The 19,167-nt window shown below is 34.7% G+C and overlaps 1 protein-coding gene across 2 annotated transcripts in view; it reads right to left on the bottom strand.

Annotated features, from left to right (window-relative positions):
- Positions 1 to 19,167, bottom strand: part of Tet (Ten-Eleven Translocation (TET) family protein) — a 62,622-nt gene that overhangs the window by 22,843 nt on the left and 20,612 nt on the right. For both annotated transcript variants that reach the window (XM_035094549.1, XM_035094548.1), the window contains exon 3: positions 2,073 to 2,147. In XM_035094549.1, coding sequence (XP_034950440.1) covers positions 2,073 to 2,147 — 75 coding nt within the window. The remainder of the gene's footprint in view (positions 1 to 2,072; positions 2,148 to 19,167) is intronic.

The following is a 19,167-nucleotide window of genomic DNA, read 5'->3' on the forward strand; positions in this document are numbered from 1 at the left end:
GGACACATAAAAATCGATCGTCTTTCTCTCACCCCATCTCTCTCCAAAATGAAATTACATCTACCATGACGAATTTACTGTTCCTCTTCATCGTTTCATTTTAATTAATTCAAACGCGCGAGATTATAAATTAGTAAAACCAATTCAACGTTGATGAAACTAAACAAAAAAAAAGATTAACATTGTTGATTGTGTATGCATAATATAAATTCTTGAACGTATAAATTTACTATCTCGTTTTCTTTCTTCTTGTTTTTTTTTTATATATTTTTGCTCGAGAATATTGGAAGAATGATAAAAACATCGTGTAGATATTGAAGTTTATCGACTGCTTGTCTACATAAAATGTCGACGCACGTGAACTAAAATAGACACGTGCAATCGCCGGTTGGGTATCAGCTTGCTGCTTTGTTCCCTTTTACAAAGTGATATAGAATCACATAACTTGTTATATTACATAGAACTAGTTCTCCAGCGATATCGAAGGGTGCTTCAAATGACTCATCCACTTAGTATGATAAATGGCTAAATAAAATGCATTCACATGAGGTACCGATTTTAGTTATTAGAAAAAAATTATTTTAAATATTTACTATGTAAAGAAGTGATGTTGAGTTACGATTATTAATGATCGGAATAAATTAATACTTGAATCTTTTATAAATTAGCATCTTTTGCATGTTAAAATGGATGCTAAAACTTTGATCATCTCTGTATTTAAATATCTTTATTCCCAAGTATGCAAACGATGTTCATTATATTTTATTCATTAAAAATTTACTTATCAAAAAAAAGTGCATCCATTTTATCTCATTTATTTTTAGAAAGTTCTTCAGTAAAATAGTGTACCTAAAGAGTTAAATAAAACAAGAACAATGCGAAATGAAGTCGTAATTAATAATTAAAACTCATGTTTTAATGAAGTGAAAATGGAAATATGACTCATAATAAAAGTTTAATTATTTTCTAGTATTAATTTGATGTCCATTCCAAAATAATTACGCCTCCATTTATACATCAATTTAAAGAGATATCGAATATATATATAGAAAAGAATAAAAAAAAAGTTTAGTGATATCTGAAAATAGTTATGATTCATGAAATTGTCATCCTTTTTCATAAAAAGTCTAATCTTTTTCTTGGAGATTGGATAGACTTCGTACATGGTTCAAGCCTTGATTTTACATTTTACTGAACTTATTTCGTATGGAATCAAACTCAATGTCGTTTGCCTAACAATAAAACTCTATACATACATTTCCGCCAAAGTATACATATTAAAAAGCGTATTAGCCTGGAGAAAAATGGCTGTCATAAACCACAAAAGAAATAAAAAATGTAGAACATAAAAGTGGTGGGAGGTGGATGAGGAGTGTGGGAAAGTTCAAAAGAGAGAAATTGAAAAACGTAAAAATAAGTGAAAAATGGTTAAAGTATAGTTAAGGCTACGATGGTAGGCTGCTGGAAATGAGAGAAAATTTTAAACATGGCGGTGCTCAACAGTCAGCCGTACCACGCATCGATCAATAGTGTCTTGTTTAATACTACCTCTCAAATAATTCTATACAGCTGCTCTTGATTTTAATCAAATTTTTTTATAACTTACTTTAAGTATCGAAAAAGTACGGTAAAAATTCAATTAATACGAACGAAAAAAAAACTCCGGTAACTTTTTTACAATAATCACACCAGCTGCAAACTAAATCCTGCTTTCAAACAAGAAAAGGAAATAGTTTACGTAAATATTTTTCCGTTCTTACTCATTGAAACAAGTCCGATTTGTATACTCAGTAAGATCAAGGCTCTGATTCTCTATGCAGACAAATGGAACAAACAACGAAAAAGGAAGACCGTAAAAACTTGTCGAGTTTCAAGTACTGCTTGAAACCGCGGTTGCTCTTGAGCTTTTTATCGTCGCATTCAAAACTTGTACAAGTTGAAAAAAAATTTACTTTTTCTCATTTTCTGCAATAAATTACAAGATATTTAATGAAATCATTCTTTAGATACAACTTAAAAAGAACATAAAAAAAACAAATAGCAAGTTTTTTCATTTAATAAAGTTTACTTACACGTGTTGCACCTTTTCCTCGACCTCTTCCTCGTTCTCTAAAGCTTCCATCTCCGGTCTGCAGATGATACAAGTGCTGTAACAAACAATTACGTCCATAACTAAAGAGAAAAAAATTAAATACCTCAAGTTTCATCTGTATACTCTACTTTGACGTTTAAATATTACGAGCTTATCCAACAACTGTTGATAAAATAGCAAAATGCGTCAAGTCCTTTCATGATAGAAACCTGTATATCCTACAGCTTCCAATTATTTTTACCGACAGATTTTTATACCGGCTGCTTTCATCTTGATCATTTTCTTTCCCCTCGACGGTAGTTAAAGTCACTGCACTGCTGCAATTAAATAATTTTTTTTCGTATGCGCCTGCGCAGTCTACAAGGTCGAAGAAAAATTGATTTTTTCGCGCGTCCATCGTATACAAAATTGAATTACGTCTCTAGCGAGCCCATTAAACCGAAAATAAAAGCATCAATAACGAAGCAACAGAAAAGCTGTTAGATATATATATATATATATTAATTGTAGCAGATTGAATGCAGAGTCTGCCAAACTATTTGTTGATTCTCTTCCGTATTTTTCTTTAGTTTACATCAGAAAGAAGATTAAAACAAAAGAAATGACAATAATAAATCTAAAAATAAATATTTCATCTTATAATTCTAATCATTGTCATTTATCAGGACTATTACATTCCAATAAATTTAATTAGTAATTCCCTCGCATTGTTCGTTTCCTAGTTTTCCCCAAACACTAATACAAGAACGTGCTTTATTCCAAGGAGGAAGAAAAGTGAGTCCCCGTGGGGATGCACGCGTGGACAATTACGGTCTAATTCCCTTGTACGACCTCTTGTGCGAGGGCTCTCACCTATCCTCCACCAGCCTACATAACTATATCTTTCTTCTTCTCTACATCATCCTCGCACCTAAAGTATCCGTGTCGTAGTAAATGAGTCCACGCTCGAAAGAAAGGGGTGCTACATGCGTTCATCCCCATTTTTACCTCTACTGCAACACGTTCTTGCATAATTTACTTGGAAACACCCGCTTTCTCGTCCTCTCGCCATGCAATAATCCCTATTGGAAATCTTACGGAAAACATAGGATATCAAACCCAATGCAAATGTCAATATCAGGGTGATACTTTGCTCAAAAAGCCACTGGACTTGGGGCGCGAATCAGGGCGTAATTAATCGAGGAAAAGAAATTCTGTTTTCTCGCCTATTAAACGTGGGATCCTTTAGATTCAATGCGCTATCCCCTTGCGACTGATTCCACTGTGTAGAAGAGAAAATCCCTAGGCTTTGAAAGTGATCCCGCAGTTAATCAGGAAATATATACAACATGCCGCGATCAAGATATAAAAATAAAATATTCTTTGCGCACTCCAAGGAAAAATTCTTGAAGAGTAAAAATATTATTCCTGATCATCTGAATTTCACTGAATACATTTTTAGAATTGATTAATAGCCTTTTTTCATCATTTAATCTTATGTGCATAATTGTTTTTTTTTCTATCTGCACCAGATTTAGAGATAAGCAAGGTATAGATCACTATCAATTATTCATGCAGATATGAATATAATTTTAATAGCTAATGACATCGGCTGGTGTACTGAAGCAAAGGAAAAATTCTTTAGAGACTTGTAAAATTGTCACGAATATACAATGACATTATCTACCCATTCGGATCTCCTCCGAAGAGCTTTTACCTGTCCTCTCTATCATCGACATGCGACGACATGCTTGTTTCCTTCATTATTTCGCGCTGATATTAATCTTCCATATTTTCTGATGCTACTGGTGTGTCACAAGTACAGTTTCTATAAGCAAATTCTTTTAAATACAATGTTCGTGTATTTTTTCTTGTTATGACATATATTATTTGATATTATATGTATTACTGAATTAGTAATATGAGAGACAGACCCAATTAAAAACACACGCGCACGCGGCAGCTGTCAACGATTGGACGATAAGCTAATTAAAATATTTCGTGAATAAAAGAGTTAACTGACATAATACCGTTTGTTTGATGTTTGCAATATGATAATGCTTTCGATCTATCATTTCAATCATATTATGTTTGTATTTTGGGATAACATTTCATTAAAATAGATATTGAGTTTTTATATTTAATGAGTAGAGAAACCTTGAAAATTTTTATCAGATATTTAGGTTAAAATGATAAATTTAGAATTAGATATACATATGAATAGATGAAATAAATAGTTTTTTTTCATAATATATACGTGTAATATGAGTAATGAAAACACTTTAACGTCAGCTGGACATTTTATTTATTTTTTTCTACTGAATGATATTTAACATTTGGCTTGCCAGCCGTAATTATAGACAAAAATGAAATAACAATGACATTTATAATAGAGAATATTGTTATAGACTCATACATTAATTAAATAGCGGACACAGCGGTTTATATATCTGATGATATAATATTTAAACATGACGGAGAAAGAGTGCCGAAGAAAATTAGAATTTTATTTTATTTTATCAGGAATCATTTGTTGCATGACTTTTAAAAAAGTAATAGATCATTCATACAAAAACCGCCCCCTGGTATGAAAAAAAATTTATTTCAATATGCAGCTGTTCCTCCTGACGCTAACGATACAAAATAAATTCCAGTCAAAATTGAAAGCTTGCAAAGGAAGAAAAAAATACAGTCTATATATTACTGGCGAGAGAAATAAAAAGATAACCAACGACGTGGCGAGGACAATTGAAAAAAGTGATAAGTTTTACACCAGAAAGGACACCGGATTTCCGTGAAATTCGACATGACAATTCCGGGATATGTTTCATTAAATTTTATTAAAACATTTCGCCAATGTTCTTTCCCTACAGGTATATAACCATTTTTGCAAGCGTCACGAAACTAAGGACAATGCACGCGATAAGAACTCTATAAAAAATAAACTTAAATAATACCAACACCTTCTGATAAAAATTATAGTTGAAAATAATTGTTTTATCACAAATAAATTCATGTCACGAAATAATATTACAATTATTTAAGTTACTTTTTGAAATAAAAGTGTTTGTAAAAAATTGACATTATTTACTTTCGTAAACGATGGATGATTAAAGGTAGAATTACCATAAATTATTGGTAATTTTTTTAATCGCCAATATAAATGAAGTATGCGGTGAAGGCAGTTGGTCAGAAGGGTAAAGAAAAAAATGAAAACCACTAGTAATTAGTGGTAAAATAATAATGAGTATATATCCACGATATGAATGTTATATTTTTTTCAAGAAAAGAGATCGAAAATGATGCAATGAAAAAAATCTTTGCATGTTTCGCAGCTGCTAAACATATCATGATGGAGAAAAGTCATGTCAGATCTGAGTGTATACACTCTCGCGAAAGCTAAGACCAGACATGGCCATGCCTCTCAGCTGACTTTAATTCCGACAAAACCATTTCATTCTACGACAGATGGCTGGCGGCCCGAAAGAGCCGTTGCTTTCATTAGAGCCCTGGACGGTTAGAACAGGTTGTTATACCCACCCGCTACCACCGGAAGAGAGAGGTTTGTTAACTCTGACTAAATCGGGTCAACGAACCAAAATTTTATACGAAATAGCTAAAAAACATACAACTGTCCCTACTTGACGTATCTCAAGTATTTATTCTGTGCCTCAAATATGTAGACATTGGTCAAAACGTGTTCCTGATCAAGACCATCATGCGGTTGAATTTTTGTTCAGCTCTTCCTCTCTTCGATTGTGATACAAAGTTCTCCTTCAATTGCATCGAATTGATTCCATTTTGACACACAGCATCGATTTAATGCCATGCTCGATTAAGTGAGAATAATAATTTTGAATTATATCCGCATCACCTGGCAAAATTGATGACGTTCAGTCCATTCGTCACACACTCACGTGACACGCTTCAAACACTTTCGTGCGAGTGTCTTTACCATCATCCCGAAATTCGATACTACCATTGCCAATTTCCAAGCCCATTCGACACTGTTTTGCTATCATTACTTGCACAACCATCAAGGACACTTTCTGATTTCTGAAAATAATTCAACCCCTTGGAACCTAGATAAAAAATCAATACTCCCTTATAAGTGTTTTGGAGTAAATAAACATTTTGTTTACACAGCAAAATCAAGTCTTTAATTTTTAAAATTCATGAGAATATAATTTTTTTTGGTTTAGTATTCGAAGAATATCATTCAAAATATTTCAACTTGTGCAAGATTGTTTTTTTAGTGGCAATTATGTATTATTTGCAAAGAATATCTTGAATATATTCTTACTACTAACCAATTACATAATGGTGTGACTTGTAAACATTAAACAGTGAGTTAGTATTTAACGCGTTGATAATTGTAGAAAGCAACAAAAGACTGTCCCACTCACCCGGATGCGGCCTTTACCTTAACCCTAACATGAGGAAGAATAAAACAAGTAGGTTCTGGTAACGGCTTAAATAATTATTTTTACAACGTTTCCGAGTATACGCACAGTCTTCTTGTCATGGTCTCGCTCGAGCGCCTCGCAGCTGGCCCTCTTTGCTCGTCAGTTCGCGGCAGCAGCGTCGAGTAAGGGCGTCCCCGCATGCGAACTTCGCGGCTACGCCCTTAGGCAATGCCATGCAGGATGCACGCCTTTTTCCCGTCAAACTGCCACAACCAGGGAACCCATGTTTATACTTTATATCGCTGGAAGCTTCTAGTTTTCTGCACGACGCACTACAGACCAACAGCAGGCGCTTAATCCCACTCTTTCCCTCAAAACTTTTACAAGTCTATAGTTAATATACCAAACGTAGTAATTACTTTCGATGGAAAAAATTCCACCTGCGAACCTTGAGTTATACGTGTTCATTTTCATTTCTTGGAAATATAAAAATGCGATGTGTCTATCAAGGAGTGAAATTGGAAGGGCAAATTAATGAATGAAACCAGGAAAAAATAAACAAATTGGAGAATTGATATTTATTATCGACTGAGTCTATTTTGAGAAAGCCTTGAATTATATTTATAATAAGTATAAAGTGTCTTGTAATGTGTATTAAGGATTTATTTTTATATCAAAACAACTCTGCAATGAACTTCTATACCTGAGCTGATTTACCCCTTGTAGGTTTCCTTCCTCATTTGCTACCAAAAATAGATACCACACAAACACGTTGCGACCTCCATTCTCCGCGATTTCTCCCTTTTTCCACGTCTTTCTTCAACATATCCCCGTTAAGAAAGAGCAGATTATTCTATGTATATTTGGAAACTGGGTGACGAAAATTGAGAGTGAATTTCCCCTCGACATTGTTCACACCTTGAAATTAATTTTGAGTAAGTAAGTATTGAAGATGTGTAACAAAAGTCTGTGATAAATCTAAAAAATCACAAAAGTGATATTAGAAGCTAATAAAAAAGCTTGTTTTATAGAGATGTCAAATGTAATTATTTTTTTTGGGCCATGTGGAGACCACCATCATACAGAGAATGAAGTAAAATGTGTTGTCAAGGGTGGACGATGACAACAACATCCCTAAGTGTAGATGAAGAACAGACTAGAGAATAAAATGATTCCACATGGCCCGTCTTAATGTGTGTTTCTGCTTGAATTTTGAAAACACTCCAACTCTACACCCTCTTCAATAAATCGCACGTTTAAATAAGTGTAACATGCCTGCAATCTGATATGACGAGTTGAGGGGGAAAAAAAATAAGTCGATTGTCTCTTGATTTTTGATTTAACTCCGATAAGATAAAATGCGAAAAGCAACCAGTGTCTTGAAATTGGAAGACACGTGAATTGTCCACGTGGATGTGTTATTGTTTCGAGTATATATAAAGCGTTTTCCTGAACCACGAGGCACGACCAGAGATGGATAAAGAGGGTCGAGTATCCCTGGATCGACCCTCCAGGAGGGATTTCATTCATGAAACCCCCAGAACTCACCCTTGGTTTCGTCCGACAACTCCTCGGCCGAGGGCAAGCGATACATTACCACCAGAAAAGGGTGGTGTTGGCGGTCTTTCGACGTCGTGTTGAAGCACATGACATCTTGGAAGGGGACTTGGGATTTGGCCATTTGATATCTTAATACGATAGGGGTATGAGAGACGCCCTTACATTTTATTTAACGCTTTTATTTCAAACGATACTATCCTAGGTCAGTTTTGGTTTATTTTTACATATTTCGACAGCTTTCTTCTGACCCTTGTTGATCATCTTTATTTTCATTAAGAAACTGCTATTTAAAAATTTATGTAATATTCTCGAAGTTAATTCAACATGACTATCTGATGGGGTATAATTTCTATTAATATTAAAAAGCAATTTAAATAGCTAATTTATTTGTTTATTTTTAATGTATCTTAAGAAAATTTTTTTCGTCATAAAAAATTCCCCTGATGTTTGTTAACTTTTTAATCAATGTTTTGAATGAAATAAATTATTTTTGCCCAATAAAATACCATATAAAAAATCCTAAACTGACTTGTCATCATGAAATGATTATTTACCTTGAAAACTACTTCAATTTTCTTTTCTACAAAAAAAAATCCTGTTAATTATTTCTAAATTTATTTTTCTTACAATCTATTCGACTTCTTCACCATCGTTTGGTGATTTATAGGATCAGCTGATGACTATAGATTTCATAGTGGAGAAGTGTTACCATCTGGTAGCAGAGAAATGGAGGGTGATTCACAATGAGAAAAATATTTTCTTCGTAAACTCGGTGAACTTCCTGGAACCTAATAAGGTTGATGATCTCAAGAGCAGGACACGATTAAAAATCACTGACGGCTGAAAACGAGGAGGACATAAGAAAGTGAGAAGAGGGATAGTACCGGTGTGCAGCCGGTCTTAAGAAGACGTCTAGACATGCCAGGTGTCATGTCTGGGGGTCTGTGGATGCGAGGGTGTGGCGCACACTTACAGATAATTAAGCAGAGGGTGCCTTAAGCAACGGTAGCCCCCCTTGTTCCTTTTTCTTGTACCTTTCTCTCTTTTTTCATTCTTTCACGATATAAGACCCTTCTAAGTCATGGGGATACCCTCTCACTTCTCTTATATGAGTACTCCCCCACGGGGAACCGATTCGTGTGGCACGAGCCACGAAAAAGAAAGCGCCGCCCATTGTCGGCACGTTTGTCTTGACTCTCATACATGATGCTAAGGTCTGCTTGCCTTCCACGAACATTTAAACTCCCCTATCCCGCGGCAATTCCTCTTACAGCTGACAAAAAATCTCTCATTTTCTGATGGGTTTGGGTTTCTCCAGGTATAGGTATTCCACCGGCGTATCATCAGACGGTGTATATGCATGTGAGCATGTAAACATCACTTGCTGGGGTGAAGATTCGACCCAAATTCCCAGTACTGGCGTGACGAGCTGGAAAACCACCAGAGGATTTCCCTAACCCTTGTATGCACGACCCTGACCCTGATAACGACAAACGTCAACGCCCTTGCACCTCTCTTACTTCTCTCATGTTCACGAGAGGGTCTTTCCACGAATGCTAAAGAGAGGGTCTCATGCGGTTTACATTTTATCCCGGACCCTTCTGTCTTCTCGTCTGATGGGGATTGTTCGATCCAATGTACAAAGAAACACCAACGAAACTGCTGGGGTCTCTCAACAATACTCTCTCACTTTCGCTAATTGACTCGCCAATAGTGGAAAATTCATGTTGCATCAACAGTTTCCCTGCTTTCATACCATTCAGAAAATCTCATAAAAAATTTTTGACTTGTAAATTAATCATAGGAAGGGTCCACAAATTTTATTCCAACCTGATACGAGAGTGGAAAACTGCCAAGATTACGTGGTCTAATGGAGAAGGGTCATAGGCCGCAATATCGCGGTTCGTTTAGAAAGGGCGAGTAGAGTAGAACCCCATCCACATAATTTAATTCAACCTTAACAGAATTGCCGAGGTGTGCGGCTGAGTTAAGAGCCGTAAGGGTTAAGAAAACGACTGAATATGAGAGATACTTCTCCAGGGACTTCTAGTAACTTTGAATTTGCTTCTTCCTATGGGACCTGTCGCCAACCGAGCGTAAGAAGTTACGTTTAACTTTGAAAACTGTTTAGACACCAACAACAACTTCTGTTCCACTCTTGGTTGCATCCATATTTCATCCGCGTTAGTTAAACAAATATATCCCAACTATCAACCCAACAGAAATTCCTTGTAAACAGACTTCTTATGATTATCATGGAGGGGTGAATCGTAAATTGGTTTCGCTCCAAAATTCAGAATTATTCTCAACTAAATCAGATATTTTTTGACCCACACTATTTATTCTTCCTCATCTTGAAATAAAAGCTTGGAAATTCAATTTATATCATGAAAAACTTCAGTTATTCTTCTACAATCATTCTCATTTTTTTTGTTTACTTTAAACTTCCTTTAAAATTTTAATGATATATGACTAGAAACAAGGTTAATTTATACGGAAAAAAATAAAGCAGATGGCGAGACCATATTGTAACCGTCTTTTTAGTAATAATATATTCCCATGCATTAATTAGTCATTAGCTTGATTCGTTCTAGAATGTTGTCTTGATGCAATATTCAGATCCATGATGCAATCAATCATCGATGTTTGTAAAGTTTAATATCCATCACAAAAAAAGTAATATGTGTTGTGCTGGGTCATATTGATAATAAAGCGTCGCGTGCAGAGCTTCCTCAGTGTAATATAGTGGACACATTTCAACGTAGGCGGAACAAACCCAAACAAACCTCGAGCTTCGGGTCAAGGTTTCACCCTCTGAGTCGGGTCTGCTGTCTCATCCACTACTCATACACCCCCTGGAGACGTTAGCCCGGCTGGTACTTGTATATAGATATACACCAATCTCTCAATTCGCGTACGATGACCAGGGCTAACACGTAAATGGACACGCGATTTTCTTACACGTGTGTGATTCAGAAAAAAGAAACTTTTATTCACAAGTTTAGCTAATTTTCTTGTCGCATCAAAAATTCAGCTTTTTTTTTTCTTTTTCCACTGCAATGCACGGTGGTTTATAATTACGGTAATTTTATACCAGCTGTGATGAAAGTTTCCTGCATTATTTAAACTGATAAAGAATTATTTATTATTTTAAATTACTTTCGAATGACATTAATCAAAGTACAATTATTTATAATTACCATTTCTCTTCAATTGAGAATAGTAAAAAAAAAGAACGAGAATTATTATATGACATAAAATCATCAATTAAATGATTTTAAAAAAGACCATAAATAATTTAATTTAATGCAGGGAATGTTTTTTTATTAAAAAAAATTTTCTTATCAACTATAGTTACTTTAGGTAACATATGTCTCAATGATACAGTTGAAATAAGTGTTTCCAGTTGAATTCGATCCAGTAGTGTGTTTTAAAACAGATGTATAAGATCTAGAAAAACGTTAGAATGAACCTAAGATGCCAAAAATAATAAGAATTTTTTTTTATCAAGAAAAATCAACAGTTGTTGGACAAATGGACCTTTCTACCTTATCATATGTTTCACTGTAATTCAGAGGCTAGATTTTTTTTAATCATTTTTTTCTCTCTCTTTTTATGTCTCATCGACTCTCTCTTGCTCTGCGACCCGACGGCTAACAGTCTACTTCCTAACTTAATCCGTAACTTCCGACGCCGCGGCAATCTGACATCCTTTTTATTTTCATTGGTTGCACACGGTACCTCTTGTTGGGGTCTCGTTCCCAGGATTTTTCTATCCGCGAGAGCATACGTTCGCTCACTCGGATACGTCGACCAACTAATCAATTTATCGTCGTTGGTGAACTCTCAACAAGCAATATCAAGGAGAGAGAGAGAGAAAAAAAGAGAGAGAAGCTGAGTGTCGATGTCGTGGACCAGAGTAGCAAATTGGTCCTACCATGGCTGCTAGCTTGAGTGCGGCTTCCGTCGTCCATACCGTTACAGGTTCATAAAACCTGTTAACCAATTATTATATGCGTATACCGACACTATCTTGTTTATTATGAAGGCAGATGTTTTGTTCTTCGTCACCCTTTTTGGAGATATTCATTTTTAAAAATACATTTTATAGACTTTTAATTCGCAGTTTCGTCGCTTGATCTCATTAGCTAAAGCCTAATTAAGAATAAAACGTAACAGCTTTAACCAACACCCGGCATGCTATTCATATCTTTTGTCTCTATCTTTATTTAAACATCATTTTTCTCGTGACATTTGCATCAGGTTATAAAGAAATTCTCAACGTGGTACACATCATTCCTAGGAATTCTGACGATTTTAATTAAATCTACTCCCTTTCCTCTTCCTATCTCCAAGTCTTTAGGACACTTGGATGCGAGGGGGCTGAAGCTAAACGATAATCTCCAATTCGAGAGTTTTAGACAAGCAGAAGAATTTTCAAGAAATTTTATGACGCTGAGAATTTATTCAAGTTATGAAGATAACTTATAAGTGTACTTTCGAAAATTTTATATAAGATATCGAAAAGTTTTAAAATGCCTTCTTACGAAATTTCTTTTCTTTGTTTTTTATTTAAGTTTGGGAGGGAAATTTTTATAAGACGAATAGATTTCAAGCAAAAGTCTGTTAGAGAAATGATGAATTTTCTTCGGATACTCTTAAATCTTTTTTTATTATTGAAAGGTGATCGACTCATGGTGTATGAGGGTAAAAAAACGATTCTTGTATTCATGATATAAGGGTATGGGGTATATTGAAAAAAAAATAGTCTTCTTCTTCCCACGATCTTCGACGTATATCACCCGCATTCATTGATTAAATTGTCTTTTAGAATGAGAAACTCATTTTTTCATTGCGAACATCATCCGCTAACTTGTCAGAGTGTTCAACATTCATAGCTCTTTGATATGAAAAAAAAAATCCCAAGTTATTGTTGCTGTGATATTTAATTTTCATGAATGCAAATAGAGACTTTTGTCCTACTAGTTTTCTGTCAGTCTACTGATTTTTTTGCTGAGAAATTAAAAATACTTGTTGGACCAGATAAGTAACCATAACAAGGGTTCGTGTATGAGGTTTGACTTTTACGTGATCTGCTGAACGTATGCGTGACGCTGATGGTAAACGTGCTGATGCATAATACTCGTTGATATATACTGAGTGCTTTGAGAGCACGCATATGATTGTCAACTTTCGAGGACGCTGTTTCAACGTTAGTATAAGTATTAAGCATTTGTTATAACCACTTAGATGTTGCGTTTTATATTACCGGAAGTGCTCCGTAAAATTTTAAAAATTATCCTAATAATTTAGAGAAAGAAATTACATCCGGAGTAATAAAATAGAATATTTCATTTATTATTCATCAAACATAATTACTGCTCCGTTGGAACAATATATTTTTAAACATTTGTTCACAGTCTGTATGATTTTAAAATTAATCATAAAAAATGATTTTTAATCTAAAAATACCAGAAAAATATTTTTTCAAAGTGATTATATTTTTAGTATGAAATAAAACGCATTGTTGCGAAAGAGAAAGTATTGAAAGTGTAAAAAAAACCTCTGGCAAGAAATTTTAATGATTTGTTTTGAGTAAGAACAATTTTTTCGACCTTTAAAACTGATTTGTTCTTGGATTTTATAGTATGGAGAAAGTGAATAAAAATAATATTACATCGTGAATTGACCAGAGTTATTCTTATGCAACAAATACTGCAGACTATGTTCATGTACAGACATATAATGTATGTCTGTAGGTTAATGCAATTCACTCAGATCTCATTGCGCGAATTGTACGCCGGGAAATTGATTGATTAGCTCATTCGCAAATATGACTCGCACGTCGGCTCTCTGAGTCGTTATACACAGATTATGTCTATCTGTAGCTTCAAAGTTGAGTACTCAACTGTGCAGTAAAAGATACAGATGCATCCGTCTGTCCAAGATTCAATTCATGATCGCACGCAATAAAGTCGTTGAATAACATCTTGATTTTAACTGTCTTTTTTCTCCGCTAATCATTTGTCACTCTAAACATCTATCGTTCCACAGACTGACAATGGAATTGTACATTTCTCTCTCAGAGCTATTCCATGTGTAAAATGCGAGCGCAATGTTCCTGACCTCGTGGAGTACATGGAGCAGCACATGGAGATGTCGGAGAAATGGAGCGGCAGATGTTCCAATGCACACTGAAAAACCGGTCGGTGTTGATGTAGCTGCCATCGCAAATCGCTATAAAAATATCAGCCATTGTTGCACCGACAAGCGTGTTTGTAACGGTTTCACTGCCAAGTCTACACGCCAGGTAATTTGTAATAGGCTTAAGGATTATAAGAAATTTATCTGGCTTTTTAAAAAGCTTTTATCAATGTAAATCATTCTTATCGCAGAGTTTATAAATACATCATTGCGTCTATAAAAAACTATCTTTGGTCAAAATAAAAAATTCTTTTATCACATCAAATTTTTTTGTGAATAAATATACTTATCATATCGTACGTGAGCACCAAAAGCCTTTCTAGCTTTAAATAAAAAAAAAAAAAAACTACACGTACGTACTTAATGCGTTTAGCATGACAAAGACGGTGGGTTGGCACGCATCATCGATTTCTAAATGACAAAGTAGCGTGCAAACGAAATGGAAGTGAGAAAGATATATAGAATGGTCCAGGTACAAATTTAACCAATGATGCCGATGATCCCAAGTTTAGAGAAGACAATAATTGCAGACAGCTGTGAGCCATGTACCCGGAGGTGGATCCCTGCATTCTTCACTCGACACTTATAATAAATGGAAATGCAGCAGTGTGAATTTAGATAATTAATTTTTTTTTTTTTCATTTTCAAAAACATCAAACTCTATACAATAATAAATGACTGCCTTTGGCCAACAACCCAAGTGTAAAATAAATTTTTTATCTCAGATGTTGATTCACTTAGATCTTATATACCATACAGAGGTAGTGGAGATGTGGAGATTGATTTGAATCATATTGAAATGAAGAAGAATAGGAAAAGGACTCTTTAGAATTCCTGTCGTCTGGACGGTAGACAAGTCTCCGGAGCATGGGTAAGAAGTCATCCTAGATAAATAGTGAAAGCAATATATAGAGTTGGACTTATATTAAGAGTCATGCGAGAAAGAAGAAAAATCGATATTAAAATGGCAGCTGTCGTATGATCTTTCTCTCTTATGATTTCCGACATTTTTTTCGTCTCTACATGAAGAGGCATCGTAAAAGGAAATGGATTTCCTCTACACGTGGTCCTCATTTGGACATAGAAACATCACATCTCTCATCTACTTCACGAAGCCCAAAAGTAAAACATCTGTCAGAACTAAGAACCATTTTTTGAACACATTCTAAATGGGATTCAACTTGTGGTCAAGGTTTTAAAAACTTATGATTAGAGTGTTGCAGCTCATAAGAAGCTCTAGTGTATCAGAAGATAAAAAGGTAAAAGACTTCTTAGTTCTGTGTTATGTTATTTTTAATGAAGGTGCATTTCCTTAAAGATTAACGAGGCCATGCCATCATGCGGCAGATGTTTGTCTCAATTGTCTTCCACTTGTTTCAGAAACGTTTTAGATGACAATCTATACATTTCGTTCTAAAGTGCCGCAAGCCTTGACTGGTGTGAGTGCTGCTTTTTTAAAGATAAAAAATTTACCTGCAGTCATATATTTTATGCAAGTCAAAGACGATTCTATTTAGATTATTGTAACTGATTAAAAAGATAAAAAAAGTCATTTTTGACCAGTAATGCTAGTGGTCTAGCCTTCTGTATATTGAAAAGTAAAATGAAGAAGGAACAAATCTCATCTTGTTCTCTACACATTAAACACAAGCACGTTCAGGGCGAAATAATCGGATTAATCGTAATCAAAAAACGCCATCTGGTAGTTCTGCACTCATTGCGAGGGGTTAGAAAGCAATAAATTCCAGAAATCTAAAATCAGTGCCCATGGAGAATCGAAAAGCTCTGAAACTTTTGTACAATAAAACACATTAGCCACGCAACCCCCCTGTTGGGCGTTCTTACGTCACCAAGTTGGAGCAGTAGAATGTATGGTCGACATTGAAAAACATGTTACATCAAAATGTCTACAGTAACTGAGACAATTGAAATTGTGGACATGAATTATGTGTCGTATATATAAATACCAGAATGGTACATGTCCAGAAAAAATCTCCCATGGTTACCATAGCAACTGTGCAAACAAAATGGCTGGCAGCTTCCGGTTTCAGGTCAAGCAGCTGCGAGGATCTAGTTTCTAGACCTTGGTGATGACGCGACTTGAAGGAATATATTTAGTTTATTTGATATGAAAGATAGGACAAAAAGATATTAAGGATTATTCTTTTACGTCATCCATCATTTTGACTTGTGGTATGCTAAAAGAAGTCTTCGACGTTCCTGGATGATGATAGTAGTAAAGGGGAAGAATTGAACTAATTTTTATTACAAATTATTTTTATGTTAATATTGCCTATGAATTTTTATGGGGTGTTAAAACGTTTCATTTTTCATCTAAGTCCAGTCGAAATAATTTTTGGGATTAGAATAATAATTATTTTGAACAGATGGTCTGTTAAAACTTTATCAATTTAAATAAGTTTGAGCATATTTTTTATCCTTTGATTACGTAAGAATATGAAGGATATAACTGGAGTATAAATTCATTCAAAAATGTTATCGTAGTGTTTTTTACGATTTACTTTTTGATAAAAAAATTCCCAGAAATTCTTTCCCACAATCAGCTGTTGTATGTACGTAAAAAAAAATGAGACGTCTCGAGAGCATATTTTGAAATTGAAATATGATGATAAAGAAGAACTTAGGAATATGTACAAGAAAAAATAAGGAGAAAATTGTTGACGTAACTTTTCTGGTAAATTTCCACAATGTGATATATGAAGGTAAAGAAGAATGAGGGTGCGTTCTCTTAGAGTTTAATTGGTCCGAGCGGCTTGATCTATCTTCATGTAAATGAGCGTAATTAGCGTGGAACATAAATCAAGGTACTGGCGGCCAAGCGATCGATCAGAAAGTGGATAGGGGGGATAAAAAGGGGGTTGATGTTGAAGGTGGTGCGTGAGTAAAGCATACACAACAGCTTCAGAATATTGACGAGAATACAAACTAGACATTGGAACATCTAAAATGGCTTACCTTCAAAATAAAACTAATGGCAAGTCGTAATTGGGATTAGCCAAAGGGATCCAGGGAGAACTAGGTTGTGGACCATTAGGATTAGAATTAACTATTGTAACATACGCACATGTGGATCCAATGTACGCCGTCTGCGTGGTGAGTTTAAAGCCAATTGCGATGGAGATTTCGACTTGATTTACAATTTAAAATTCAATCGATGCAAATACCCTTAAACCAAAGATTGACGTGAGGAATAAATGACTTAATGATGCTCCTAATTTTTTTTTGCCACACAAAAACGAGCTGATATTAAATTTTTTTTTTTGTTAGCTCAATGTAATAAAGTCAACCTCTGGAATATAATAATGTTCATAGTGAAGATATAATTAGTGAGAATAATGTTAGAATATGAATTAGAATAACTGATGAAATTTGGACGGAAGGTCACAACAACGAGTCTCACGTTTCTTCATAGTCAGTTTATTGTTTCCGTTCTTGACATATATTTTTTCGTTCCGCTTCGAATTTCTCGTCTGCTAGTTGTAAATTCGGCCATATTGTTCACCATCGATTAAACTTCAAAGTCGCTTGCGCGTAGCCGAAAAGAAATATGACGCGCCACGGTGGTGCCCCATGGCGCAAATAAATCATGGTCTCTCTAGTTCGCAGAGGATCATTCTCCTTCGCCCTTCTGCCTTCACGCTGCCGCGCACACGCGTTCTTCTAACTCCATATCTTGCTTCCTCTTTAGTAGTATTGCCCACTACAAATATCAACTATTCTAGTCAAGGATCAATTTTCCCTCGATGATACTCTTTATTTTCATTTTTATATCACTGACACCCGGTCAACTGAACACAAACTTTTATCAGAAACAATCGACGAGCCTTACAGAATGTCATAAAATATTTATTCTAGTTTTACGATCTTTTATATTTGTGCTATAAAAAAGGAGAATTTATACTAATAATGTGTGCTAATTTTTTTCTTCCTCTATTCTCTCTTTTTTCCGGCTAAATAAAAAAGGTATCGAGAACGATGCTTGTCTTAAATCACACACAACGCTTTATATCCAGACACTTATCGCGCTACGCTAGATTCGCTTTTATGACGTCATAATGAACCAGCAATCAGTAGCATTGTCGACATAATTCTCGCACCGTTGTCTCAAATCAGACCACTTGGTCTATTGTTCTATCACGACTCAACTGGTATTCGCTCTATAACACTCTCCAGCCTTTACATAAAAAAACTATCTAAATCATACAAAAATAAATCTAAAAAAAAATTTCTTTCTTTTTTCTCTCAATAAAATATCATTTTCTGACCTATTTATTAAGCATGACTAACACAGTAATATTATTAACAATTAAAAAGAGAATAAAAAATAATAGATTCATTTATAAATAGTACATGATTGTCAATTGGAGTGAATTATTGATTATCGCTTACGACGTCTTAAAGAAAATTCATTTATTCAGTTTTTTCCTTTTAAATAAAAGAAAGACTTGGATGTTATTATTTCAGGATATATGATGTGTAAAAAATTTATTTGATAATTTAATTTAGCGAAAATAATGACATTCATCTATCAAATGCTAATAAATAAAAATAATGAAAAAAATTTAATAGAATTATTTGAGCTCTGGTGAACCAGACATTGAAAAAGCGAGAACAGCTTCACGGTCGAGCTGGCTCATTGACATCCCTCACGATGGGTTTGACGAACATGCTATGACAATGAGCAGTGCATAGTTCTAGGCTGGTTGGCAGCAATATATCTGAGCTAATATATATGTTTAGTAGATGAAATAAGATGAAAGCAGGCTAGAGAATGTTGAAGAGTAGATATTAAAAAAAAAGGATGAATCGACGCGATGCTAATTTTATTATAGGTCTCATCTGTACAACTGTGCATCATGATGTTTTTGCAGGACACTCGTATCATCATCATTATTCACGGTTGTT

The sequence above is a fragment of the Chelonus insularis genome, unplaced genomic scaffold (genome assembly GCF_013357705.1).
Source record: "Chelonus insularis isolate UGA/USDA-ARS -01 unplaced genomic scaffold, ASM1335770v1 scaffold_714_pilon, whole genome shotgun sequence".
Classification (NCBI taxonomy): Eukaryota; Metazoa; Arthropoda; class Insecta; order Hymenoptera; family Braconidae; genus Chelonus; species Chelonus insularis.